This window comes from Rhipicephalus sanguineus, chromosome 6 (genome assembly GCF_013339695.2).
Source record: "Rhipicephalus sanguineus isolate Rsan-2018 chromosome 6, BIME_Rsan_1.4, whole genome shotgun sequence".
NCBI classification, from domain to species: domain Eukaryota; kingdom Metazoa; phylum Arthropoda; class Arachnida; order Ixodida; family Ixodidae; genus Rhipicephalus; species Rhipicephalus sanguineus.
Genome location: NC_051181.1, coordinates 31,540,597 through 31,568,126, shown reverse-complemented (window position 1 = coordinate 31,568,126; position 27,530 = coordinate 31,540,597). Strand labels below are relative to the sequence as shown.

Here is a 27,530-nt window from a genome sequence, read left to right as displayed (position 1 = left end):
CAACGCGACGTACATCAACGTCACCGCTCCTCGTGACCCTGGTGTTTTCTCTGGCGCCAATGGGCAAGACGTCGACAAGTGGCTCAGCCTTTACGAACGCGTCAGCACAGGTAACCGGTGGGACCCTACTCTCATGCTTGCCAATGTGCTATTCTACCTCGACGGCACCCCGCGAGTGTGGTATGAGACGCATGATACTGAGCTGACAAGTTGGGATCTCTTCAAAGAGAAGATACGAGAGTTGTTCGGCAACCCTGACGGTCACCAGCTCGCTGCGAAGAAGGCGTTGTCGACCCGCGCGCAGACGTCAACAGAGCCGTACGTCATGTACATCCAAGACGTCTTGGCTCTCTGCCGTGCAGTTGACTCGCACATGACGGAACAGGATAAGGTTGCTCACATTCTCAAGGGTATCGCTGATGATGCGTTCAACCTGCTCGTGTTCAATAACGTGTGCACTGTTGATGCGGTCATCAAAGAATGCCGGCGCCTGGAACTCGCTAAAAGCAAGCGCATTCTTCCGCAGTTTGCTCGCTTGCCTAACACCGCGCCGACGTCGTCCTGTGCCGATGTTCCCCGTTCAACAAGCAACGATGCCAACGTTACCCGAATTGTGCGACGAGAAATTGAAGCTGCTTATCCAGCTACCTGCGAGCCCAGCACCTGCTCTCCCCCTGCAGTTCCGGTTTCGATGATCCAGGCAGTTGTCCGTCAGGAGATTGCAAGCATGGGACTCCACTCTGTCTGCTCCGTAAATCACGTGGACTCTCGGCCGTATCCTCCGACTGCACCCTCTTCACCGACCCAGTTCCAACCACGTTTCCGCAACGCTGAATGGCGCACTGCTGACGACAGGCCCATCTGTTTCATCTGCCACCGGATTGGACACATCTCTCGGCATTGTCGCAATCGCTGGAACTCTCCTGCACAGCACACGTACACTGGCTACAACCGTGCCTATGGCTCTTACCGTCCCTCTACAGCACGTGCCGATCACGCTGCCACTGAATCTGTTGCTCCTAGCCGCCCGTACTCACGCTCACCTTCGCCCTACGCCGGCAGTCCCGCTCACCTCAGCCTCGTCGCTCCAATTCGCCAAGCTTCAACGCACGCTCCCACCCGGAAAACTAGATGATGCAGCGCCCGGAGGTGCCGCTGCATTGCTCCCTACGCTGCCAAATCCTCTACTGACCCTTTCGACCAATATGAACCTCATTGAAGTCCACATCGACGGTGTTCCTGTTCGTGCTCTAATCGACACGGGAGCCCATTTATCTGTGATGAGCGCTAGTCTTCGGACTCGCCTGAAGAAAGTTCTCACACCAGCCGCGAAGCCAGTTGTCCGTGTCGCCGACGGCGGAACAGCTTGTGCAATTGGCATGTGTACAGCTCGAGTCGACATCGCCGATCGCTCTACCATCGTTGTTTTCACCGTACTCGCCCACTGCCCCCACGACGTCATTCTAGGCTTGGACTTCCTTTCTGCTCATTCGGCGCTCATAGACTGCTCTACCGGTACTCTCCACCTTGACCTTCCTCTTCCAGATCACCCTGCGCCGCCTCCCATTCGCCTAACCGCCGCAGACTTCGTTCGCTTACCACCCACAGCTCTGACCTACGTTGACTTGGTACCATCCTCACCCGTGCCCGACGGGGAGTACATTGCGACTCCTGTCAAGGATGTTCTTCTCTACCAGGGTATTACAGTGCCTCGTTCTGTATTATCTATTACATCCAATCGCACATGTTTGCCAGTGGTCAACTTTGGCTTGACAATGCAAGTGCTGCCACGAGGGATATCCTTGGCACATATCAGCGCCTTCGACGATCCCTCGATAGCATCAGTTACGTTGGAGGATGGTACTACCGAGCACACCGACCACTCGCGGTCCGCCGCATCTGTTCTCGACGACCTGAAAAGAATGATTGCGCCAGATCTACCCCCAAAGAATGCTGACGACCTCTACCGGGTTCTCTTTTCGTACCGCGATATTTTTGATCTTCATGACCGTCCTTTGGCACAAACTACGACCGTGAAACATCGCATAAATACTGGCGATGCCGCTCCTGTTCATAGGCGTCCGTATCGAGTGTCACACGCAGAGCGTCAAGTGATTCAGGCAGAAGTCAAGAAGATGCTCACCAAGAAAATCATCGAGCCATCATGCAGCCCATGGGCATCACCCGTTGTCTTAGTGAAAAAGAAAGATGGCTCGTGGCGATTCTGCGTGGACTACCGGCATCTCAACAAAGTAACAAAAAAGGACGTTTACCCCTTACCTCGTATTGACGACGCCCTTGACTGCCTACATGGTGCTCGCTACTTTTCGTCTATTGACCTACGCTCTGGCTATTGGCAGATCGCTGTGGATGATATGGACCGCGAGAAAACCGCTTTTGTCACACCTGATGGTCTTTATCAATTCAAGGTGATGCCATTCGGACTATGTAACGCACCGGCCACATTTGAACGCATGATGGACTCCCTCCTTCAAGGATTCAAGTGGTCCACATGTCTGTGCTACTTGGACGACGTTATTGTGTTCTCCCCCTTTTTCGAGAGTCATCTAGAGCGCCTATCTGCAATCCTGCAAGTTTTTCGCCGTTTTATCTATTGTACGGTCGTGAACCCACTCTGCCACTTGATACTGTTCTTCCTTCGGCTGCCACCCCAACTACCGAGTACGCACGTGATGCCATAGCACTTGCCGATCATGCGCGCCAACTTGCCCGTACTCGGCTGACTGCCTCGCAAGATACACAGCGACATTACTACGATGCCCGCCACCGCGACGCACAGTTCTCGCCTGGCGCGCTCGTGCTGCTCTGGTCGCCTTCCCGTCATGTTGGACTTTCGGAGAAGCTCCTGTCTAGATACACAGGACCCTACCGCGTCATCCGCCAAGTAACACCCGTGACCTACGAGATTACTCTGGTCAGTCCTCCTTCACCCTCTGCCGCGGTGTCAAGTGACATCGTGCACGTCAGTCGACTCAAGGCCTACTCCAGCGCATCTGACCCATAACTTTAAAAGCTCCGGGACGGCGCTTTTACCGCCGGGGGTCATGCTGCGGACAGCCATCAAAAGACGATTAGGCGAAGACGACGACGACGATTCGGAGACTGTTGTGTGCCGCTGCCTTGCCCGAGCACTCTCCTGTAAATACACTTGTTTACAGCCTCTAGTCTTCGTCTCTTCACGTAACAATATGTTAGGGACCATGTTGATCTTGCCTTCCATATATTGGTCGCTCATTTAGGCGAAAGCCTTAGATGCCTCATCAAACGCGAAAATTGACCTTCAGCGGCGTACCGTCGGCGTCAACACGAATGATGCAAGAGATCATCACGCGATGACGTCACAGATGGCCGTAATTCGTGGCGCCATCATGACTGCACATAACATCACGCCGCATGATGACGTGATCACGTGATATCGTCGCTTGGTAAAAGTGGGCCGATCTTGGAGACAGTGCAAAACCAGGTGACGTGTAGAAAGCTTGCAGTGCCTCAGATCCTGGAGTCAGTGCAAAATCATGTCAGGTGCAGAAAGCTTTCGGAAGGCGGCGGGGCAGGATCATTACATTCCAGTCGTCTTAGGCGAGTACGTAAGGTGCCCTGTGAGTTTTAGTTCCGGATTCGCACACTGCTGTGCCATGACGTCATCTGCGCTTATCGTTTCCAGGAAAGTGTAGCCATTAAGACCACCTTGTGGCGGTGGGTCAATACGGATGCGGGACAAGCAGTCCACAGTAAAGTGTTTTCGTCCGGATTTGCACATCTCAGTGAAGTTGAATTCCTAAAAGTCAGAGACTCCATCGTGCAAAGCAGCCTGAAGAGCCCTTGAAGTTTGCCAGCCAACACAAGGTGTGGTGGCTGCTGGTGACATTAACACTTTCGTGACCGCGGAAAAATCGGTTGTTTTGGGTAGTCCAGGAAATATTTTTTTCCTGCCACAGAAATTGATTGATGCTAAAGTATATGGTATTAAATGATAGAGGAAGAATTGGCCTTTCCAACAGTATTAATTTCAGACAACAGACTTATTGTGAATATTTAAAAACAATTATCAAAACAAAGAAAAATGTTACAAAAAATCATAAAACCATCAATGCAACTCTGCACGGGGTAAACATAAAAGAATCGAAATATATGTTTTGAACACAAAGCCATTACACAATAATGCTGCAAATATATGCTATTAAGTACAAACTATATTAACAATACATACCCTAAAATCCCGAGCAAGCGCCCCCCCCCTCCCTATACGGTGATTGGGAGGGGGGCCTTGCTTGGTCGCGGACCAAATTCAACATGGCAGCGGAAGAGCCCCTGAAGAATAAAAGTGCACACCCGTGCTTCTAATGAATTGCTCTATTCAGTACGCATGCATTCATTTTTTCCAAAACAGTGAATAAAACAGTGAAAATGGCGGGAGGGGTAGAGGTGGAGGTTCGGGGCGCTTGCTCTGTCATTGGCGCATATTTCAAATCTCTTGAAAAAAGGAGGGGGCGCTTGCTCGGGTAGGAGCGCTTGCTCGGAATTTTATGATATATAAGCACTATTGCCTATCATGCCACCGCGCGAAGCAGTTTCTCGACGCGGTGAAACAAAGTTTGGCTGCATATGTTTCGCAGAAAACATCTTTTTTTCTGCTCAACTTTCCTTTCTTCATAGCATAGTATGCAGTTCTCGTATTTTTCAGTTTTTTGTGGTTGGTGCTGGGGACCATCATGCGCCTTCCCGTGTATACGTTGAAATGAACAGTGTACCCCGTTTCCGAATCTCCCCAAACCCATAATTTGTATCCCCATTGGACAACTTGGGCCCTCATGTACTGCCGAATAACAGACTGACCTTTAGATTTCACCATTTTCTCATCCGCGGAAAAAATAGCGCGGACGAATCATTCATGTGTTGCAATAGAGAAGATTAGAGGCGAAACTGCCTGTGGCATGCGACGGTCGTCTTGTCCGGATCAGAGACGCTCAAGAAGGCAAGCAACGCCTTGAACCATTTCAGTAGCATCATTGACGGAGGAAGGCCTGGAAATATGTGTGGTCGACTCCAGTAGCAATGCAGGCGCGGGACTTTGACGATTCCCGTGTACACCAGTACTCCGACGAACATGCGCATCTCCTCCTCAGTGACCTCCCTCCAGAATCCGTCCCTCTCACTGTGCGTTGACTTTTCGAAAATATGCATCTACGGACACTTGTTTGTGTGGTTGCATATCTATCCGACGACTTCTGCGGTGAAAGACAACACGAAGAAGCCGCAGCGCGGCACTCCGGAGCGCTAGGTCAAGGCCCAGTGCGCGCCGTCTTCGCGGAGAGAACTCCACTCTTTCTGCAGCCGTCTCCAAACGCTCCCGCCCGAAAGAGGTTGACACCTTGAAGGTAAGAGCTGTGACCTTTAGTACGCACCGGATAGGTTTACATCAACGCACGGCAGCAGTAAAACGGCCCGAGGGGAGAGCGAAACTTACCGGCGGATACCTGCTGATAGATATTGTGAGGTAGTTGACGCACTATCGCCGTCCGTACTCAAGCCCAGTGGTGTAGGTAGAAATTTTTTTCGGGGGGCGCACCTCCTTTACCCAGCATTGGGTCTGGACAGATAAATGGGTTCGACTGTCATTTTGTGCTCTGTATCCCATGAGGAAAAAAAATGTCGGGGGGGGGGGGGGGGGGGGCACGGGCCCGGTGTGCCCCCGCTGGCAACGCCACTGACTGAAGCCGTCCTTCCATACGAATCGGAGTCGTCTTCCGTGTCTGTGCTGCTACCATCATCCAGAGATTGACGCCCAGATTAATCGGAATCCGTCGAAATTCGCCGTTTTCGTGGAGCACCCTCGCGCGATGCCGAAGCCATAACCGAAACCACGAGCGCTCGCCAGCCCGACTGCGAAGGCGCTTTAAAAATCCCCCCTCCGCCCGCGGCGGAAAAAAAAAAAACTCAGTAGCAAAACTGATCAAATACACTCACAGCGGCAAGAGAGTGTTGGGAACTCTCTGCTGCACAGAGTAGGCATGCTCTCTCGACAGAGTTCTGGTACTCTGGCTGAACCAGAGTGAACAAGCTCCCTCGCCAGAGTAAAGTCACGCTTTTGAAATGGAGTACATAGACTCTCGGCTGGAATTGCGCTACTCCCTCGCAGAGTTTTACAATGCTGGTTGGGCTAGAGTGCATGAACTCCCTCCAAGAGTAGAATCACTCTTGCTGCTAGGACTAACGTTTAAAAAAAAGGAAAAAAAAAAGAAATCCTTCGTACGTTTTCTACAATATAACAGTGAACCTGGCTGAAATGCCTCAAGCTTACCTCACACATACACAGAACTCACATCCGCACACTCATTCATACACAACACAGCAACACTGAACATATGCACTACTGGCGCTGCACACAACCGTACACCCGGTAACCGGTATATATATCCATGATGTCTGGCCCCCCTTCCAGTGCCAGTGGCAACAGCTCTGCTGTGCGTATTTACACAGCAAATATACATGGAACACGTGTAAATATCGAATGATCTATTGTGATACTGTTGGCACATCGGTCTTTTACATAAAACAGTATAATATTCAACACTGTTTTCATTCGCAAATTCCAAATATCAGCTGGGACTCTATGATATCGGCTCAATGCCGTACAGCCGCTCATGCCCAAATCTGAGAGTTGTAGTCACGCGCTTACAAATACACTTGCGGCGATCTTTTACCAGGGCTGGCTGATGAATACTTTACGACGTTACGATCTGGCGTCCGCTCGGACATGCGGTGCCGCGGCAGGCGCGGCACGTACATACGCCAGAAAATCAACGACGGTCAACATCACCACAATGCAAGCGCATCTCTGGCGATTCTCGCACTTTCGCTCAACCTCGGTTGCATTTTAATGCATTCAAAGCTTTCGACGATAAAATGCGCATTCTTCAACCTTCGTCAGCCACTTGCGCCGAGATCGGTCGCACTCAATATGACCCGTACGACTCCCAGCGAAGGTAGGCCTAGCGCACCTGCCGAATTGTGGCGAATTGGGCCTGTTGGTTGATCATCTTAAACACTTCGCAGCGCAGGAAAAACAGACACAAAGAATACGACACCAGACAACATACGAGCGCTAACTACCAACAAAAGTTTATTGAACATCACATGCGTATATATACGATGCTCACACACCGTCGCACATGGGCGTGAGCATGGTATATATACGCATGTGATGTTCAATAAACTTTTGTTGGTAGTTAGCGCTCGTATGTTGTCTGGTGTCGTCTTCTTGTGTCTGTTTTTCCTGCGCTGCGAAGTGTTTAAGAGCACCTGCCGAGTCCGTGTGTACATGCTGTCGGCGCTTCTGGGTTTAAGGATACGCAATTCCGACGTGTAAAAATGAGTGTACAGTAGAGCTTTAGTATCGGTTAACCTGAATGAACCATTCTTTCTTGCGTACGGTGTTCGTACAAGAAGCGATGGGCATCGTTACGACGCCGCTTTCAGCAAACGCACCCCGGCAGCCACCGAAAGCCGCCGGGCGCACTCGCCGGCACTTCGCAGACACAGACTTGTCAATTAGTACGCCTTGTTGAACTAACATGATGGCATACTTTCTTGCACGTTCAATTTGGTGTTTGGCGAACGTTGCACCTATCGATTCAGATGCAAATCAGTACATTGACACGGGCGCTGTGCGGGTGTATCGTCGATAGCGCGAGAAAATACAGGTTATTGAATGTCATTCGTGGTCATCAGCTGTTTTGTGTGTTATGAAGACGCGAATTTTATTTGAAAAGGAAGATCGCGTGTATCTTCAGTATGCGACCCGTAAAGATGAAGTCGAGCGGTGAACTCTGTCTTGACTAGTCTTTTTACGGCAAGAGTGCTGCGTTGGGGCGTGGCGTAGTGGTAGAGACCTCGGCTTGAGAATCTTATGGTGGCAGGTTCGATTCCTCCTGCCGGACGTTTTTTTTTTTTTTTTTTTTTTTCTCTCACGACTCTTCTTTTATTGCAATAATGCTTTAGTGTCTACCTTATTCCAGTGGAAATTAGTTTGTGTCGTAAACTAAGTTGGCGATGCGTTAGAATTTGCCGATGTTCGAGGCTTCGAAACATGCCTCTGTAGTGACATCTGTGGCGTCTACGCTCGGAGGATTATAGTTAAGAGACAGTTATATATCGCTGTGCGGCGTCGGCCAGAAGCTAGCGCTAGTTTGTACTCCGTCTGCTTAGGAGGGAGTTCCCGACCCTGTTCACGCTACGTCGGGGCGGGAGTTCCGTGGATTGGGAACTCTATCTGAGTAGCAGAGAGTTCGCGGTCTCTTTTACTCTGCCTTCAAGGAAAGAGCAAGTTCCGCGGCTAACTCTCCACTACTCCCCCACGGCGTTAAAGAACTCTGGCGAGAGTAACACAGTCGTTCTACCCTCGCAGTACTCCCTCTACATCTGTGAGTGTACTGCCTCTTTTACCCTTTAAATGGCGTTAGCGGTCCAGAAGCGCTCAGAGAGCGCAAAAAATTGAATTTGCCGTCATCTTTAACATACTATCGATGTGAATAGGCGCGGTCACGAAAGTGGTAAAGGTTCTGCTGTATAGGTAGGTGCAAAACTCGGGCGTAGCCCAAATAATCGGCACGCTTTTTCCTTCGTGCAATACTTTGCTTCGTCCTTTGACAGTGACTGGCTATACTTCCAGTACATCTTCCCACTGTGCAAACACAGCGCCATGTCTGATACTGATTGCATCTGCGGATTTCGGCGTGGTCGTCTTCGTCAAAGTGTGCAAATATTGGCGGCGACTGCAGGCATGACCTTAGTCCCTGAAAGGCTTCGACTTCCGGCATTTCTTCTTAAACTCTGTGCCTCAGTTAGTGAGATAATTTAGCGGCTTGGCGGTGTGGAAAGAATCCCTCACAAAGCACCAGCAGGATAGGCGCACACACAGAAATTGACATACTGCCTTCTTGTCGACGGGTGGCGAGAAGGTGGCAGTTATACATCTTTGGGCTGGGGCGGACTCTGGGCTTGCCGATTACATGTCCTAATGAGAGGAGCTCTTCATATGCAAATCAGCGCTTATTTCGATGCTAGCCCAAATGACCTGATCGTCTGAAGTACTGTTCCAAGGCGTCGGAGGCGTTTGTCAAAGTTTGGAGCCAAATCAAGGATGTAATCCAAGTGTGAAGTTCATGGCTGCGTCGCGTTGGTTTTGGAAGTCCATAGCAAGGATGACATCTCACGAGTAATACTGAAGTATTATGAAGCTCACCGGGTCACCTTGGTTAGTGATCGCTACTCTTACTGTGCAGATTGCAGCCAGCACAATAGGTGACGTGACTGACGTCCCGTTGTTCTGATTACGGGACCTTCCTAGGCAGCTTTTATTTTCCTCAACTTGGCAGAGCAGTGACAGTGTATCCATCGGTAAGCACATCAAGGTCGGTAATTCTTGCTTTTGCATTGCAATGAGGTCGCGTCAAATCACGGCTGCGTCGTCTTTTCCCACTGCTGTTATATCACATCGTCAGAGCCTTTTTCATTGAAGAAGTTTTGTCATTGATGCACTTTCTGGTGTGGGCCGTGTTCATGCCACGTTTTTGAAACAATTGTCAAAACATCATCATTGAAGGAGTAGGATTTTTGGTAATGCGATGAGCAGCAACCGCACCTCCATCAGTTGCTGCTGTTAGTTTTTCATTTACGAACTAACACATCGGTCACACTTTGGGATGGTGTAGTGCTGCCACTGTGGCAAGATCACTAGATGTAGCGGCCTAGTGACGACAAATGGGATGGTTTTTGTGGTTGCCACAGTATTGCTGCTAGGTAGACGGCGTTGCCTCAGACAAGTATACATGTCAATATGGACTTAACGATTGTTTTTGAGTTGAATAGGAACTGAGTAATTTTCATGGAACTGGAGGGAAGAAATCATCCATGCCGAGCGTTGTAGATAGCAGGATAAGGTGCTGCAATGCCAAACTCGATGTCGCAAATTCAACCCCCAATCATAGCACCGGGAAACCGCGCTGTACCCCCATCTAAATGTGGCGATTAAATGGGGGTGGAATGCAAGAACACCAGTGTACTTAGATTCAGGTGCATGTTAGATAACCCCAGATGGCCAAAATGAATCCGGTGTTCCGCACTGCAGCATGCACTATAAATGATATCGTGGTTTCGGTACGTCAGGTGCTCTAATTTAATTAAGATATCCGTTCGAAACGGATCACAAGTTTTGTAGAGGATGCTGAACAAGGATGTATTTTTTGGGCAAACCAGGTAATTCAGCTACTGCTATCAATTGCTGTCATCTGTTTCTCGTGCAAAGGACAGAAGTAACAAACTGTGCGTAGCAGTCAAAAATGCTGACGCGTTCTTCCATCATTCACCTTTCTGTTAACGCCATCCTTGGCCCACACTTTGTGAGCGCCACATCAGAAAAGAAAAGGCACGGCACGAGGCGCGGTACTTTAATCCGTTTTCGGGAAGTGAGCTTGTCAAACGACGGACATAGTTTGCGTCACTTAGATGAGCAAGTATAACGACCGGCCCAGTGTAGGTGGTGAGAAACTTGTGGTGCAGTCCTTTCTTGCTAATATGCTTCCACACTGAAACGTATATTGACTGGGGGAAAATGTACCGATCATTGTAGCAACTCTTGCGGTGAGGATAATGTTCTGACCTTGTGTTCTATCCTTGTGAGGATATGTTCTAAGACGGGCGAGTCTTACCGCTTCTTTGGCAGAACGCAATATCTGTGCGATTGAAGGGTCTTCTTGATGCGAGAAAGGTAGTTTAGTGTGCGGAAAAATTCACACGAGTTGCACGAATAAAGCAAAAAGAATAGCACATACTCAGTAACTTCGTGCTTGGTAGTGTGATATGCATTCGTAACGAAAGGTGAGCAAGCATCCAAGTTTTTGGGATTAGCGCTAATGTACAGGAGATGTTGATTAGGGTGCGATTTGTCCGCTTACTGAGGTTTTTGGTTTGCGTGTGGTAAGGAGTGTGATGGCGATACGAACGACAAAGCCACGTAAGTTCAACAACGTCAGAATCGAATTGCTATCTACGGTTACTGGTGACAACCTGTTGAGTACCGTGACGCAATAGGAATTATGCGCAGAAAGAAATCGACATAGGCTGCTGTAGCAGATGAAAGTTCTGCTGTTTTCCTGTTAACAAGTCAAATAGTCCATGCACACTACAATCCACCGGCAGCTATCACGTCTTTGAGAATGGTACGCGCAAGTTGATGCCAAATTTTGCAGCGGAGCTCTTATGCTTTTCGTTACGCGTTCGCAAAAACTATCATCATCATGAATGACCTCTACCTTTCTAGCGTGTGCAACACAATAACTCCGCCGGCACGCGCTCTCTTCTTCCGCTTCCTGACTATGGCATAATTTTTCACAGTGATCGAGACGTTACGAAATGACGCTAAATATAGGCGCAAATGGTATACGCACACACATATGTTAAAGAGTCGCACATGTGTTATATAGCCAGTTGTTTACAGTTGCGTAATGATGCCAACAGCAACATAGGTATTACCAACACCAGACGCGGCAAACCGATATGTAGTGCTTATACTTGTCCGTTATGATGGAGAGCGCACGTACGTTTCACGAACCCCTGTGCATCTGTGGAAGGGGTTCTTGATACTTCTCACGTAATGTCTTTGTTATTGTAATTGCTGTGCGCAACGCAGACCTCGCCGATTCCGCTGCTTGTCTGTGTGTTCGGTGTCTGACTGCCGGCGAAGTTGGATGCAGCCTACGTTGAAGTTGCGCATCGCTGTGTTCTTATATGTGCCCACGCCGCCGCACCTGCAATGAAGACGCTTGCTGTGCATGAGACACTGCAATCCCGTGATTGCAGTGGGCTCATCGCTCCAGGTTTCTGATAGCGGAGCGCCTCTCTCGAGGTCAAATTTCTGTGAGCGGAGCGTCTTTTTTGAGGTCGTGCACGTGCGTGTGCACAGACGGTACGTTGAGAGCGGCGAGCGTGAGGTGATTGTTGTGGTTGCGGCACCGAATGAAGGTAGTAGTCCGGTCCAAGACAATGTCTAGAGGCCTGTTTGCTATCCGGGTCACGTCGTCGACAGACTGTGTCGATTGAGCCGGCGACGTGTCGGAACTTGAAGTCACCTTTTGCGTTGATAAGGTATAGGCCGTCGAGGCTGGTAGCCCTGGAAAGTGCTACGTAGACCAACTTGAGTGGATGGCGCTTATCGTATCCGAAGACTACCTGGGTCTCCGTGGAGCTTTGTGACTTATATATAGTTATGGCGTTTGCTTCCACAAAAATGAAACTGCTCTCTTACACGAGATATTTTTCTGATGTATGTCGTGGCTGTGGTGCTTCGCAGTCCCACGGGCACTGATTTCAATTCTGTTGAGGGTGTGCGGTAGTGATGTGCTTCGTCCTGGCTGGAACAATGCCTACTGTGGGCGTTGGAAATTCAAGCCACATGCGCAAGAGGTTGCCGAGTTCGTCACGCTCGATGTACCGCAAGGTGCCCATGTTTCCATTAACGAGGCCGTCGCTTGCGTCGATGTTGGCTGTGATCATGTACGGATTGCCAATGCTCAGGTAAATTGAGGCCGGCAGGCCAACCATGTCGCTTGCGTTCATCTTGTCCACCTTGGTCAGGACATCCCTGTGTACCTGCTCGTTCTTATAGCCAGTTATGTTATCGCATGCGGCATGACATAACACGTTGTCCGCAGCGTCGAGGGGACGTGCGTTGTAGCGGTCGACTTCTGCATTGCTATAATATAGCCGTTTGTCGTGAGGGCACTTAGCAGCGGCTTCTTCGCGTGTCACAAAGCGGCCCTCAATAGATGGATGGATGGATGGATGGATGGATGGATGGATGGATGGATGGATGGATGGATGGATGGATGGATGGATGGATGGATGGATGGATGGATGGATGGACGGATGGACGGACGGACGGACGGACGGACGGACGGATAAATAAATAAATAAATAAATAAATAAATAAATAAATAAATAAATAAATAAATAAATAAAGAGGAGGCAAGCGAAAAATAGAGAAAGAAAAGGGAAAAATAGGAAGAAAATTGGACAGAGCAAGAAAGAGAAAGAAATGGATAAAGAGAGAAGAAGAAATAAATAGAGAAAAAACTGTAAAAGAGAAAAAGAAAGAAAGAGGAAACAGAAGAGAAACAAAGAAGGCTGCCCAGCTCCATACTTCCTTCAGGCTTGGCACCGCTAGTGCGAAGCTGCCTCCATTTCTTTCCTACCCCTTGCTATACTATACTATACATGTCTTATTGTTATTTTTGCATAATATAACCAACTATGGTACTATGTTTATACTTCTGGGATTGCCAAGGTTCAGCTCTTAAGAGTGTTTCAAAAGAATATTATCCAGAGATTTGCATACTTTGAAACTGTAAGTGTTTAGGGCTCTTATGTTCTTCCTACTCCGATTTGCGCTTTTAGCGTTCCTTCATTCTGAACAGGTTACCGTGTGGTTTGCGACAGGGTACATTGCCAATAGCAGAGTTAGCTAATTTAGCGGAACTACATGGACAAAACATTCTATGTGTGCCTTGCGTAATTTTCAAGAGTGAATGCTGTTTGTGAACAAAACTCTTGCCTAAAGTGTCTCCGTGACAAGTGATATATTAAACCAGAGAAAGCGACTGTGCATACAAGAGCTCGCTACGGGGGTAATGCGATTTTTGCTGCCTTGTGATGTAGTCTTGACCGTGTTTCATCTCTTTGCAGAGTAGCCTAAGCTCCGGTGTGCCACCCACCCAGCCACCAGTGTTGGCGTTCACCTCAACCAGTGGTACCACCCAGCCGTCTGGCCCACCTACCTTCTCGCAACGCTTCTGAATGATCTCTCGATAGACATAATTAAATGCTTACAAAATGAAAGCCTCATTGCTCTGGTCTGTTTACATTGTTTACATACAAGGAGTTTTGGAAGCATTTTTGCGTCAGGAGCTCTTGAAATATATGTTTAACAAAAGTAAGTTAAAAAGTGACACGTTAATAAAAAACTAGTACGAGCTTAAAGTAGCCTACGAAGTGCATTAAAAATAAACCAGCTGTTGTACATTCTAATTTCAGTGACGTGCTGTTCTGAGGAAAGAAAGGAGTTTTTGAATGTGTCTCTTGAAGATTTAAAAAATCTTCATATTTTTTTAGAATGACATCAGTGCACTGTGCGTTCAAATGCTGGTATAATGTACAATGCCTTCTTTATTCCAATTTTATCGTTAATAATTTTTAAAAAATCACAGTTTCGCTGCAAGGACGAATCACTGAAGTGCGATAGCAACAAATTGGAGTGTTATATGAAGTAAGGTTAGCAGCTAGCTCTTTTGGATCCAATCTCGTGTAACTCTACAAAATGCTGGTGTAAGAAAAAATATGGCCGCTCAATGGAGCGAAACAGTTTTCGTGCTGTCTGACGTCTCAACGCGGTGTAAGCGATGAGAGCACAGCACTTGCAAGGGTGTACGAGTCGTCTACTGATAACAGTGAAGCGCTTGAAGGAACAGGACAGGAAGAACACAACACGAGCGCTAACTTTCAACACGTGGGTTTATTTGACAATGGAATCACATTGTACGTTACTTACACGACACCAATTCGCTACTAGACATGTGCACCGGTCAGAAATCGCCGGCGGCGGCGCGCGAACGGTGTGGGGTTCAACGGATCGGCGGCGGCGTGGCACGAGGGGAGGGGGGGGCAGTTTGGAGAGTCGGTGGGGACAAAAATTTGTCCTTTGAATTCTGAAAACATGAACAGTTTCGCCTAAAAGGTGCAGCAGTGAATGCGATAGCAACAAGTAATGTTATACGAAGCAAGGCTGGCAGCTAACTTTTGGATCCAATCTCGCGTAACTCTATAAAACGCTGGTGTGTGGGAATACGGCCGCTCACGAGAGACAAGCGGTTTTCGTGCAGTCTGCCGTCTCAGTGGTCACAGCGCGTAGTAGGGTATACGAGCGGTTTGCTGATGTCTGCCGAGATAGACCGCGCGCCAGCACTCGCGACCGCTCCCGTATAGTCAAAGTTCACAGTTGCTGCTCGAGTCTCGCAGCCCCCACTCCCCTAGGCGTCCCTTCGCCGCGTGAAGGACGGGTGGGACGTTTCCTCTCTGCTTGAGGAGCAATCGACGGCAGGCCTCGCACGCGGGTTGATGCTATCCCATGCGCCCCCCGTGCGACGGAGATGACCAGCATGTTTCATGCTTCAGCCGTGTTCTTCGCCAGTGCTAGTGAGCATTTACTCGCGGGTGGAACATGCGATGCACGAAGCGATGTTATCGATTTGGACTTTATGCGGAACATGTCGGCGCAAACCCGTTGAGTGTCCATATAATTGCTAGCGCAATAAAAAAATGTGCAAAAACCGCGGAAGCGGGCTCGCCTTTTTTCTGGATAGCTGCATCGTCTCCGCTGTAAAGAGTTCGTCCTTTAGAAGAATCAAGTAATCGGGCGCCTTTTTCATTGTTAAAGAGCCCCTAAACCACTCCGAGTACAAAGACGAGGGAGTGGTTTCGTTCTCGCCATCACTACCCTTCTTACAGGCGATATCTCCTCGCCACTTATTTCTTCATAAAGCACACGTACGTCAGCACTAAGCCTATCAGGATTTCACGCTTGTCGGATACACGCTTGCGCAGTTGGAAACACAAAATGGAGTGAAATGAGCTGATCGCGCACGATAGTCATGCGAGACAAGGAACAGGTGGGATACGGCATGGCAAAGCAGGGTGGGAGACAATTCACAACTGATATTTCTAGTATATGGACCAATCGAGAGTACTATGTACCCTAATGACATCACTTGAATCGCCGTTCCGGTGTCACGAAGTCCGCCAAAAAGAAACGCGAACAGAGAATAACGTTTGTATTTTCAGAGGCTGTTCTGGGGCCCTTTAAAAAAACAGGGCGTGTAAACACGGACACAAGAGAGAAGTCAAGACACCACAAACGCCGCCAACTACTGAAAGATCGCACAGCGGCGGAAAAGAAGGTAGACGCAAATACTTATCTGCGCAATCCCAGGCAAGAGGCGATACCTATAAATCCAGCGCGCGTGGTGGTCTAAGTGAGAGATAACTGTTCACTCCCTTGTGAGCCAAAGATTATAGCGCTGCACGCGGCCTGAAATTTAGCAATAATTCTCAAAGTTAGCTAGAAATCGCTCGCTCTTCTCTCGACAACTGATGCCGTAAACCCAAAGTCCACGGCCATTGGCTGATTTGAGCATCGCGAGCCGCATAGTTACCACAGCCGCGGCGGGATGGCACGACGTACCCGCGCACTCTCTAGCGATCGCACCGAAAGTAAGCCGCGAGTTCAAAGAAAAGTGCCCAAGGTCATCACGCACGCGCGCTCAACAGACGTACCTTCTTGCCCCCTTGTCATCCTCCCCCCTCCGCCCCTCACAGCAGAGGCGGGACGGCGCGACGTACCCGCGCTCTCTCTGGGAGACCAGCGCTGGATAGGTGGCGCGCCGAAAAAGTGCCCCTGGCGGGGAGTCGCGATATAACAAAGCCGCTCGCGCCCCGACGGCGGGCTGCAGTGCGTCGCCGTGAGCGCACGCGCGTTCGCCGTTCCCGCGATTTTGGCGCGAACAGATCGAATAGCCATTGCGTCTGTAATGCTGCACTATGGTTTAGAAAAAAATGTTTGTCTGAAGACGACTTTCACAGCAAAAGCACTGGAAAACAGAGAGACGCTCTACAAAGCGGACTACGTCTATGCATACAGCGTCGAAGAGACAGTGCTGTGCCGCGATGGCGACTCCCTCGTCATTTTCTCGCTGCGTGCTGGGCTTTGTGTCAAGTCTGTGCAAGCTGACAAGGTTCCATTGTTAAGTCCGTGCTGAGTCGATACCACACTGCCCACTTCTGCAGTAAAAATGGAAAAAAAAAGAAACGAGAGGCAACGGGTTGCTGCGTCATTTTTTTTTCTGCCGTGGTATGTATGCCCAGTGCTCGGTATGTATGCACGCGGACGTTGATCAAGCAAAGCACCGTGGTAGGACAGCATGTATGGTGTCCGGCTGCTATGCTCGAGGGCGCGGGACAAAATCCCGGCGCCGCGGCTGCAGCATTTCGATGGGGGCGAAATACAAATAACACCCGTTTACTTAGATTTATGTGCACATTAAAGAACCCCAAGCGGTCAAAATTAATCCTGATTCCCACCCAACGGCGTGCCTCATAATCATACCTTATTTGGCACGTAAAACTCTCGCCATTATCGATGTTGATCAAACACCTTTATTCTAAGCAGGCACAGGTAAGCGAGAAAAAAAAAAAAAAACGAGCACGATAGGCGAATAAACGGCGAGTAGAAATCCAAGACATCTGACACTTCTTTAGCGAGGCATTAATTCCGATGTCACTTCGCCACGGCAGCCAGTGCAGAAAGAAGCTTTACCGCATCGGCTGACTGCAGAAAGTTAAGCTTCGAGTAGTCCGCTGCTTTATTCCTAACAAGAACCCTCTCTGTAGCACAACCCGCCACGACGGTGTAATGGTTATGGTGCTCTAGTGCTGACCCGAAGGTCGCGCGCGATCGAATCCCGGCCGCATTTTCGATGGAGGCGAAAATACTTGAGGCCCGTGTACTTAGATTTAGGTGCACGTTAAAGAGCCCCAGGTGGTCGAAATTTCCGGAGCCCTCCTCTACGGCTTCTCTCGTAATCATATAGTTTCGGGACGTTAAACCTCAACAATTAGATACCTTGTGTGTAGTACAAATGAAGTTAAGCGGAGGCATCTCAGCATCGAGTATCCATAGTGTGCGTATTAACAGTTCAACGGCTTAGGCGAACGCGAACCCGCACGCATCTTGTAGATAAGACAGATTTCCTTCTAAGTACCTGTTTGCAAATAATGCAGACTACTTGCCTATCGTATCATTCACTTCACGTAGTGGCATGAGAATGAGCTTGGTGGTGGTGGTCAGATGAGACAGTTCTTACACATGCCGTATGCTGCCTAATATGCTCGTTTCATTTGCGGCAAAACACCGGTTAAATTCTGCTCTTTGGTCCTGGTTTCCACTGGTAGCCGTCTTCACTACTGAATAAATCTTGCAGACACGCGCAATTCGGTTTAGAAACCGGTCCGACGCCACTTGAGAAGAGAGCAAAAGCAGAACATGCACTGTTTGCCTGGATGCAACGCCGCCTCCGTTCTTATTCATGTGGCCTAGAAGGAAGAACAAAGAATATGTCCTCCCTCATTTCTATGTATTGTGACACTTGGATACGCAACAGTAGCGCCAGCATCCTTTTGTTTTCTTTCTGCGATCCGCGCCCGCATCGCCTCTACCAGTCGCCGCTCTCGTCTGTGGGAGCGGCTGGGATATGCGCGCTTGGACCACCAGGGCGGTGCTGCCCGCACCGCGGAAACTCGAGCGCTGGTTCCCTCAGTACCGTCCGCCGCCCCAGCGGAGAGAGGGGAAAGCTCCGGTAGCTCGGACGGGTCGCTCTTGCTTGGTTTCCCACTGCGCGCGCGGAGAACGTGCTCCCCGGGGCTTTTATCTCGCATTTTTTCACGCTATGGGTGCCGTTCCTTCGTCGTACTCGAAAGCAGGTGCGCAGTCCTACTGCATTGTGAACTCCCACAAAAGTTTAAAAATGACGAAGAGCCGAAAACTGCCCGTCAAGTTCTACTGTTTCCAATGCAAGCAGTGCGAGGAACGGGGAGAAACGCGATGATCGTGCTCATTTGAAAGGGAAGTGCGTTTGTGAACCGAAGCTCCAACAAATAGACAGCCGCTGTACGTTTTGAGATTGCTCTTCGTGAGGAAATGCCAGCAGCACCAAAAGAAAGCAGAAGAAACTGAGCCAAGAAAAAAGAGACAGGAACAGGTAGGATGCTGGACTAACAACTGACTTTAATTCGATGAAGACGCGAACAGCAAACCGATATGAGCATGCGCAACAACAACTGTGAATCACTGAAAGGCACCCTATCACCGATCACTGTCAAGAAACCGGACCTCCTTGTCATTCAAAAACACAGATGGCGCACTCACACACTTATCAGGACCAAGTTTGTGAATCTGAAACGCTTCAATAATTTCACGTTCTTTCTGTGTTTTAGCCCTCCCAGTCACCGAAACGTTGCTGAATAGAGAGGCGCAACCGCACACTTTGCAGTGAATCGGTAGATTTCCACCCGTGCCCGTAGGAAGTAAATCTGCGTGCTCGCGCATCCTATCACACCTGCCCGATTGCCCAATATATTCTTTGCCACAGGTCAAGGGAATACTGTGGACAATGCATGTATCACACCTGCTGAATCTGTTGACATGCGCCGTATTACACTTGGACTTACTATCCCCATGCCGCGCAACGCGCTTACGTATGCTGGCCAAAATGCAGGGCGCAGAAAACACGAGCTTGACGGCGTTTCTCAATGCCACCTTCTTAAGATAGTGCGATACGCCATGTAAGTATGGCATAACAACTACTTGCTTCTTCTCTTCACATTCCTTACGCTGTCTAGAAAGCTGTTTCTTTCTCATGTGCAGAGATTCCGCTACCGCCTCAATCATAACCCGAGAGTAGCCTGCATTCACCAGCCTCTCCACCTGCTGATGAAAACCGGTTAGCATTTGATGCGTACAACTTTTTTCCAATGCACTGGAAATGCAAAGGTTGGCAATTGCTCGCTTTACGAGCTTCGAATGGGAAGACTCATACGGAAGGAGCATCTTTTTAGTCCTAGGACTGTACATCCAGCAAATATGATGATGGGACAAAAAAATTAGTGACAAATCTAAAAACCCAATAGAATTATCAAGTGGCTCTTCATGAGTGAAACATAGATTAGTAGAACAGGACTGAAACACCTGCAAGATGTCACGGATGGCACTAGTGAGGCAGTCACTTGGTCCAATATTTAAAAGAATAAGGAAATCATCTACGTATCTGAATATATGGGAGACTCGTCCATCATTTAAAATTGTACACACAGAGTTGTCAAATTTTGCAAGGTATATGTTACATAGAATAGGCGCCACGCAGGAACCAATGCTCACTCTCTTTTTCTGCAAGAATAACTTGCCTTCGAAACCCGCAATAGTAGCCCGAAGATAAAACATTAAAAGTTCCATGAAGTTGTTCGTAGACAGGCCGCAACTGCTTTGAAAGGCCGTCTCCCCATTACATTCAATAAGTTCCTGAACCGCCATAAACAGTTCTTGATGGAGAACGGAGTAATAAAGTTCCTATATATGTCCACCGAGAACGCCGAGTTTGTTGTCATATTTGCCGACTTCAAGACATCAATCACCTCCCTGGAACTGTCAATGCCAAAAGGATCATCAATGGTCAGCGACTTCAGGGAACGTTCTAGGAACCTTCCGGCTAATTTCTGCCAGGAACCTGTTTCTGTGACAATGGTTCGCATGGGATACTCCGGCTCCGAGTCAACCATTTTTTATGTGCCAGCAGCGGAGCATGTGGGCTTAATACACCACAGTTTAACGTACCGTGAGTACTAAGTGTTTAATTCAGCTGATTGCGGTACATTTCCCGTCGCGGCTCCCTGTAAACAGAATTAAGCTGCATGTTTGCACTGAGCGTTTATATTGGCCTTGCATGCGACATGCCGTGATTGCTTAGCAGGCTGAAGTGTTGCGCTGCTAAGATCGTGGTCATGGGTTCGATTCACGCATACGGCAGCTGCATTTCGGTGGGAGTGAAATGCAGTAACGCCAACGTACTTAGATTTACGTACACGTTGAAGAACCCCAGGTGGCCGAAATTCGAAGTCCCCAACCAGGCGTGCCTCGCAATATTGTCATGTAGGGAGCCTACCTGAACAGGCGTTCATGTAGGCGCCCTAATGTCATGCGTTCGGCGCGCAATATATAGCCTTGCATGCGCGTGAGCCGCGGGCAATATACAGCTGCCGCTTTGGAAACGAGCTGAAAAAAGAACCAAGGCGGCAATTAAATTTTCGATGGACTCGCGAAGTCAGACGCGCTTATCATCGGGCACAAATCTCGGCATAATCATAAACATGCGCGATCCTAGTGGGTATTGTATAGGGAACCCAAGCTCAAGTTTGCGGCACGACGACAGCGCCGCGCCAGCCGCGCTGCGGCTCTGTCGGAAAGCTCTGAACCTTCGCGCGGCCGACTCAGCCCCTTTCACGGTAGCGGTAGTGGCGGTAGCTCACGTGCGCACGCGTTCTTCTCTCGGTGCGGGTAACTGGGAGGCCGTCAGCTGGGTACGTTGAACCGAGAGGCTTGCTGTGCGAAGCTGCGCATTTCCACGATGGCAGAAGCGACTCCGCGGAAGCGCAAGCGTGGTCCGAAGTATTGCGGTCTAGTGGCCAGCCACAACAGTGCAGACAAGGCACACGATTCACGTGTTAAACTGTATCGGTTCCCGGGCGTGTCGCACGATAAATAAAGGCGGCAAGCGTGGATAGCTGACAGCGCTGTCTCGCCTTCTATTTTGGCTGTCTGAGTTCATCGCTTTCGTTCGTGCCGACTACCTGAATCGGTAAGTAACGGGGCGCATGCACGCAGCGACTACAGTAATGATTACTCGCTGTCTTCTCGCATTGCTAAAGTCCAGTTATGGTTGTAGGTGAAGCAACTTTGTGTTTTGATTTCCCGTGCTCGTGAGACCTACCCGTCGTTGTTGAACGTTCACCTTCGCGTTATACCGTTAGCGTTGCGCGGTTGGTTGAATTCAACTGAACTCCGCACATTTTCAGAAGTTCGGCGCCTGCATTTCACGCGTCGGGAAGGCTGCTTTATCACGCCGGAACGGATGTCTGTGCATTTTCAGCAAGCTTTGACATCGTTCTGCAGGTTTGCTTTTTTTTTGTCACTTTATTGGGGTGATATATATTTAAGCCGCTAAATATAACTGGCACTTAATACATGCTTTGCAATTGCAACCTTGAAGTAACCACCTTCTGACTTTGTGCGATTTTCTAGCCGCGTTCACGCAACAGGTTTTATACGCCTGTCAAGTCGATATCATGAAAAGAGACTGCAAGCATGACGCGAGAGCCGAAAGAACGAGGCGAGCAGTTCATCTTGCTTCACAGTGGTTGAAGCTCAGCTAGCTGCCTCGCGTCTTAATCGGCGGGTGATTCTCCAGCGGCACGGAGGACTTGACTCTAACCTCAGGAAGCAGTGCCATGACCGTATAATCTTTTTTTTTCGCACGCCGCAAACGTTTGTTCACGAAAGTACACGGCTGCTACTGTAAGCATGCCATATCAAAACGACAATCATATGATTCGTAGTCCACGCCGCAGAACATCGATAGCGTGTACGGCTTCATTTCGGAGTGCATGTGGACCATTATTACCATTATTCATCTTTAACATGACAGAATGACACTTACCTCAAGGTATACGTCATTCACGGTGTAATCGCGACTTGGGAAATGCATTTCCCTTTGAGTCGGGCGTGGTTGTCGTCGATCGTCTGCTCTTCACCGTTAACGTGATTGACGAGCCTTTCTCATTTTATGAAGTTCGCTTTTCGGAAGTGCCAGTCAAGCTTGAAAATCCTTTTGAAGCCGCACTGCAAGTGGTTGTAGTGTAGTAAGAGACTGTAACCCACAACCGAAGTAGAAAACGGAACCAAAGAGGACGACGACGGTGTGCGCGAGCGAGACGCTCGCGAAGCTCGAGAGCTGGAGAACGTCGCCGGGCTGGAAGAACGCGGCCAGGACCGAGCGTCCCGGGAACGAGCAATCGTTACGGGCCGGGCTGTCAAAGGGAGCTCTAAAAATCCAAGGTGACATTAAACTTGCGATCCGACGTTATTATCATTCCATGCAAACCTTGGCAAAAGCGAAATTTGCACGAAACTGAACACTGCGGATTGCGATGCAGCCAGTGACTCAACAGGGCAGATGTAAATTTATGCTCTTCACACTGAGGTCATAATAAATTTAGAGCCTCACGACAAACTTGGCATCCAAGCAATCGAAAAGTTATCAATAGAAAACGCACGCGAAAGCGTGGTGGATGTTTGCTGACAGCTTCGAGTAGACACGACTGCCGCAACGAATGTGCGTTTTACCAGTAACATAATTACAGAACTCGCGCAGTCACCTCCCTATTCATGTCAAAGAAATGTGCCCGTCCAGCATCGGCACGCACGTAGCGCTCGTACAAACAGCATCGTCCTTGACGAGCTGCTCGGTCCCGAAAAGCTGGTCGATCAACCGCCCTCCTCTGGTGAGATTCCCACCGCGAAAACGTTTTCCCGATCTCTGGGATCTTTCTAAACCTTCAGAGCAAGCGACACGTGAAGTTGCATGTGCACGGCGAGCAGAAAACAGCGCATGCAGGGTGCGTGAACGTGCGGAGAAAGCGCTGTCAAAAGGCAGATGCGGGGAGAGAAGCGACCGGTTTTTGCAAGAAAGGCGGCGAAACGCGTGCGACGCAGCGCCCCCTGGCCGAGCTTGGGAGGCCTCTAGCGATCGCACTGAAAGTAAGCCGCGAGTTCAACGAAAAAAAAAGAAGTGCTCAAGGTCATGACGTGCGCTGAAGAACGGGCGTGCCTTCTTGCCCCCCTTGACAAATACACAGATATGTCAGTTATGCAATATAGTCAGTTACCCGCCATTGAGAATACGTGTCTCGCCTTTATGCAGCCTATCCGCTCGCTGTTTCGATTTAGGAATTTATTATTTCACGTATCTCGAGATGTGTTGTATTGCTTAAACATGATGCAGGTCGCACGGCCTATCCCTTAACTGAACGAGCTCTGCATTGCACACTACTTGCATCTATAACGCACTGCTGTTATTTTTATACCTATTTTTTACGTGGTTGCGCTGTAGATGTAATTCTGCGGAGTCACATGAAGTGACAGTACTCATGTACTGAAACGGGACATCAGAACTTCAAGTATTGGCCCCGAGATCGAGCAGAGTCGGCACCTAGCGGCGAGCGGACGAAACTCCGTGGTGTGGATGGCTCCTTGCGTCGTCCGCTAACCACACCATGTTCGCATGCATGCGTACGTCATGCACGTCCTCAGATTGCAGCTTATTCCGTTGTGCTAGCAAAGTATCATATATGCTTGTACGTATGCATACACAATGTACATAAGCATTTCGTTTTACGAGACTTGTATACACTCTAATAAGTAAGTGCATGGCGCTAGGTCTAACCATTGTACCGTCCATTCGCCAAAATAATTTCAATGCGGGTGCCACTTTGTCGTTAAAGCACATCACATAGTGCATTTGGCGTCGTCCCAAACAATAAAAAGTACTAAATGTCGAGGTGTGAATGCAGAATTTTAGCGACACCATCTCGTGAAGCGTTGGCGATTTGGAAATCCTTGTGACACCGCCAAGCATCAACTAGCGTCTGCAGAGACCGGTTATAGGTAAAAAAGACCTGAAGCCACGCATTTATGTAGCAGTACGCGTATTCACGCGAACAGAGTGCACAAAGTTCTGCTTCATCTAATTACGCAGAAATACAGGCTCTCTCTCTTTTTTTGTAGCCGCTAGAGCAAGAATAAATAAATAATTGGCTCAGTCACGCAACACCATTTATATTCTGGTATAGGCAAAACACAATTTAAACACGTGCAAATAAAGCAAGCTAAAACATCAAGCACAGTGCAAAACACGAATGTGACCGAAGGTCAGTACCCCATCGATTGGCAGATTGCGCATCTCTCACACGAAATAGGAACGTTAGGCCAGTTTAGTGTATTAATGTGGCAATGGAGGGCATATACATCACCATGACGCTGCAGTCAACGCGCTTTATTTGCCGACAATCGACTCAAACCTCCTACGGCGAAGCACCGCTGCGTACATTTGTATACGCACCGCCGACCGCCTATCCACACAAATGCGGCGACGGTGCTGCCACCTACGAAAATGTATATGAACATATGCCTCATTCATCCACTGTGATTATCATTGCAGGGGCGCTGCCACTTTGTGGTCCTTCTGCATGACGACAAGACACCCGTAAAACACTTATGCAAGGCTAATTCTAATGGGGTAATGGCTGAGAAGTAGGCAAATACAAAACTAATGCATTACCAATAGGCAAATACAGAACCAGTACAATGCCAGTAGGCAAATACAGGACCAATAGGCCAATATAGTTCCAGTTAGCTAATAGGGAACCAATACACCAGTTTAATTCCAATAGACTGATACAGAACCAATAGCCAAATACAATTCCGATAGACCTATGCAGAACCAATAGAGCAATAGGCTGATACAGAACCAATAGCCATATACAGTTCCAATAGACCCATACAGAACCAATAGACCAATAGGTGTCAGTAACCCAATAGGCTATTGGCTTTCTATTGGGAATTTTTTCTAGGGTATCCGTACTGCTCTTCGCTGTTGTTTTTCCTTGGCTCGGCACCATGGATATGACGTCTGTGCATGCATTAGCAGACTTCTTACAGCCGGGCAGTTAATGCACCGCTTGCGCATTTAGCGGCGTTTCCGACCTAGAGTACTGCTTGTCAGCCTGTATCAGTGGCCGGTGCATGGAGCAAGAATTCCTGAGGAGGCGATACTGCGCTCGCTCGGGCGTCCTAATAAAGTCACGGAATCGGGCACAGCACTGACGCGCCCAGCGGAGAGGGAAAAACGCGCGCGTCGCGCTCTCCGACGAAGCTCGCCTCTTCAAGGCCATTCGGCGACGATTCGACGTTCGTGCTTTACGCCCAAGTGGGTGTGTTTCTTGTGCGTTCTCGCCTGCTCCACACACAGGAAAATTACCTGAGTGGGATATCTTGTAGAACGCGAAATATATAACTTTTGCTAACGTGAACTCGGTAGGTTAGGTACAGTTTTTAAGGCGAAAGCATGAAATGCCTCATCAAACGCAAAAATTGACCGTCGGCGTCGGTGTCCCGCGTCGGCGGCGTCAGCATGAGTGATGCAACAAAGATGGTTGATCCCTCTGTCATAGGAATTGGTATAACACGAAAGTAAAACGTGTCGTCACAGAATTAGTTGATTGCTTTAGTGTATTGGTGTATTTGAGCTTGTATAATGTCTATTGTTGTTTGGCAGATGTAGCACCTCCTGATGTGGACGCACTCACGTTGACGCCTAGTGGCACATCTCCGTACCGACGACTAACGCCCACGATCATGATTTAACCGTCTTCGCGTTCCACGCTACGCGCGTCGTATCTTCCATCTAGCCTGGTCGTTAATTCTCACAGGGCGAGCGGGGAACGCGGTCGACAGGCGGCCGAGAGGGGGGCAGCGTAGGAGAGGAGAGAGAAGGGGAGGGGACGCGCATGCGCTCGAGCTCATCGCGGCGTTGCGCAGGAGAGAATTTCGGCATGTCTAGCCCGCGTTTCAGAGGAAGAGTGGAAAGGGAGAGGGGAGAGGGGAAGTGGAGAGGGGTATGGGAGACGGGAAGGGGAGGGGAATGGTGAAAGGAAGTGGAGAGGAGGTGTGTGGAGAGGGTATGCGCATGCGCAGTAAGGGTGGTCACGCCGCACACCACCACCACCACCACCGGACAGATACTGCCGTTTACTGCCGGCTGCCGGGAGATACGCCGGACAACGGAGACGTGACAAGGTTAGACTAAGAGGAGCTACGCCCCTAAAATAAAACGCGCCGTTGCTGCTACCGTCCCATTCGGCGAGATTCCAATAGAAGTGCAATTTCATTTAACACACCGCGAGGTGGTGGCATGACGTCAGGAGTCGAAACCCTCCTGACGTCATGAAAATCTTGGTGGACCCCGGCATGGATCATACACTGATGACGTCACTAAATTACGTTATCATGACGTCGCAGATCGCCAAAATTTGTGACGTCATCACATGACATCATCGCTTTGCATTGCCTCCGTGATCGGTGATCCGGTCACGGAGGCAGTGCAAGAACTGGTGAGGTGCAGAAAGCTTGCAATGCCTCTGATCCTTGAGGCAGTGCAAAACCTCGCGAGGCGCAGAATGGTTTTGCACGGGGGTGGGGCAGGATAGACACATCGACTGAAGAAAAAGAACATTGCCTTTCGCCTTCGAGTCGTCTTAGTCTAATGCATAAGGGACCCTGTGAGTTTTTTATACGAATCATAACACTTACTCTCCGAGAAGTGCTTCTCGCAAACGTAGTCACCAGGCGTGAGCTCTCGATCTTTCCTTGGTATGGCACGAGCCCACGCTTCCAACCTCACCGGCTCCCTAGGAAAATTGAAGGTTGCATATACCCACTCCTTGCACAATGCCTGCCCACTGTTGCAGCTCGGCACGACACATTTCAGCCCCATCCTAAAGGAGCAATACTTCTTTCTACGTGCCTTCGCTGCGGCGTGAAGAGCGCGCGCAAAGTTCGAGAAGTCAGCGCCGCCGGCACAACACGGAAGCCACTGAGCGCGCTAAAGAGACAGAAAACCTGCAAATCGCCAAGGAATGCGCGACAACTTGCCCGTACGGATTGGGAACTTTCCCTCCCAAGGCCACCTACGCAACATGCGAGCGAGGAGCGAGGGGCCCATGAATGCGGCAGGCGTCGT

General features: G+C 49.3%; 1 protein-coding gene across 2 annotated transcripts in view; it reads left to right on the top strand.

Annotated features, from left to right (window-relative positions):
- LOC119395676 (cyclin-dependent kinase 8) overlaps nt 1-13,912 on the top strand; it is a 133,284-nt gene extending 119,372 nt beyond the window's left edge. For both annotated transcript variants that reach the window (XM_037662670.2, XM_037662667.2), the window contains one exon: nt 13,762-13,912. In XM_037662670.2, the coding sequence (XP_037518598.1) occupies nt 13,762-13,872 (111 nt within the window). In that variant the 3' untranslated portion in view covers nt 13,873-13,912. The remainder of the gene's footprint in view (nt 1-13,761) is intronic.
- The last annotated feature ends 13,618 nt before the right edge of the window (nt 13,913-27,530 follow it).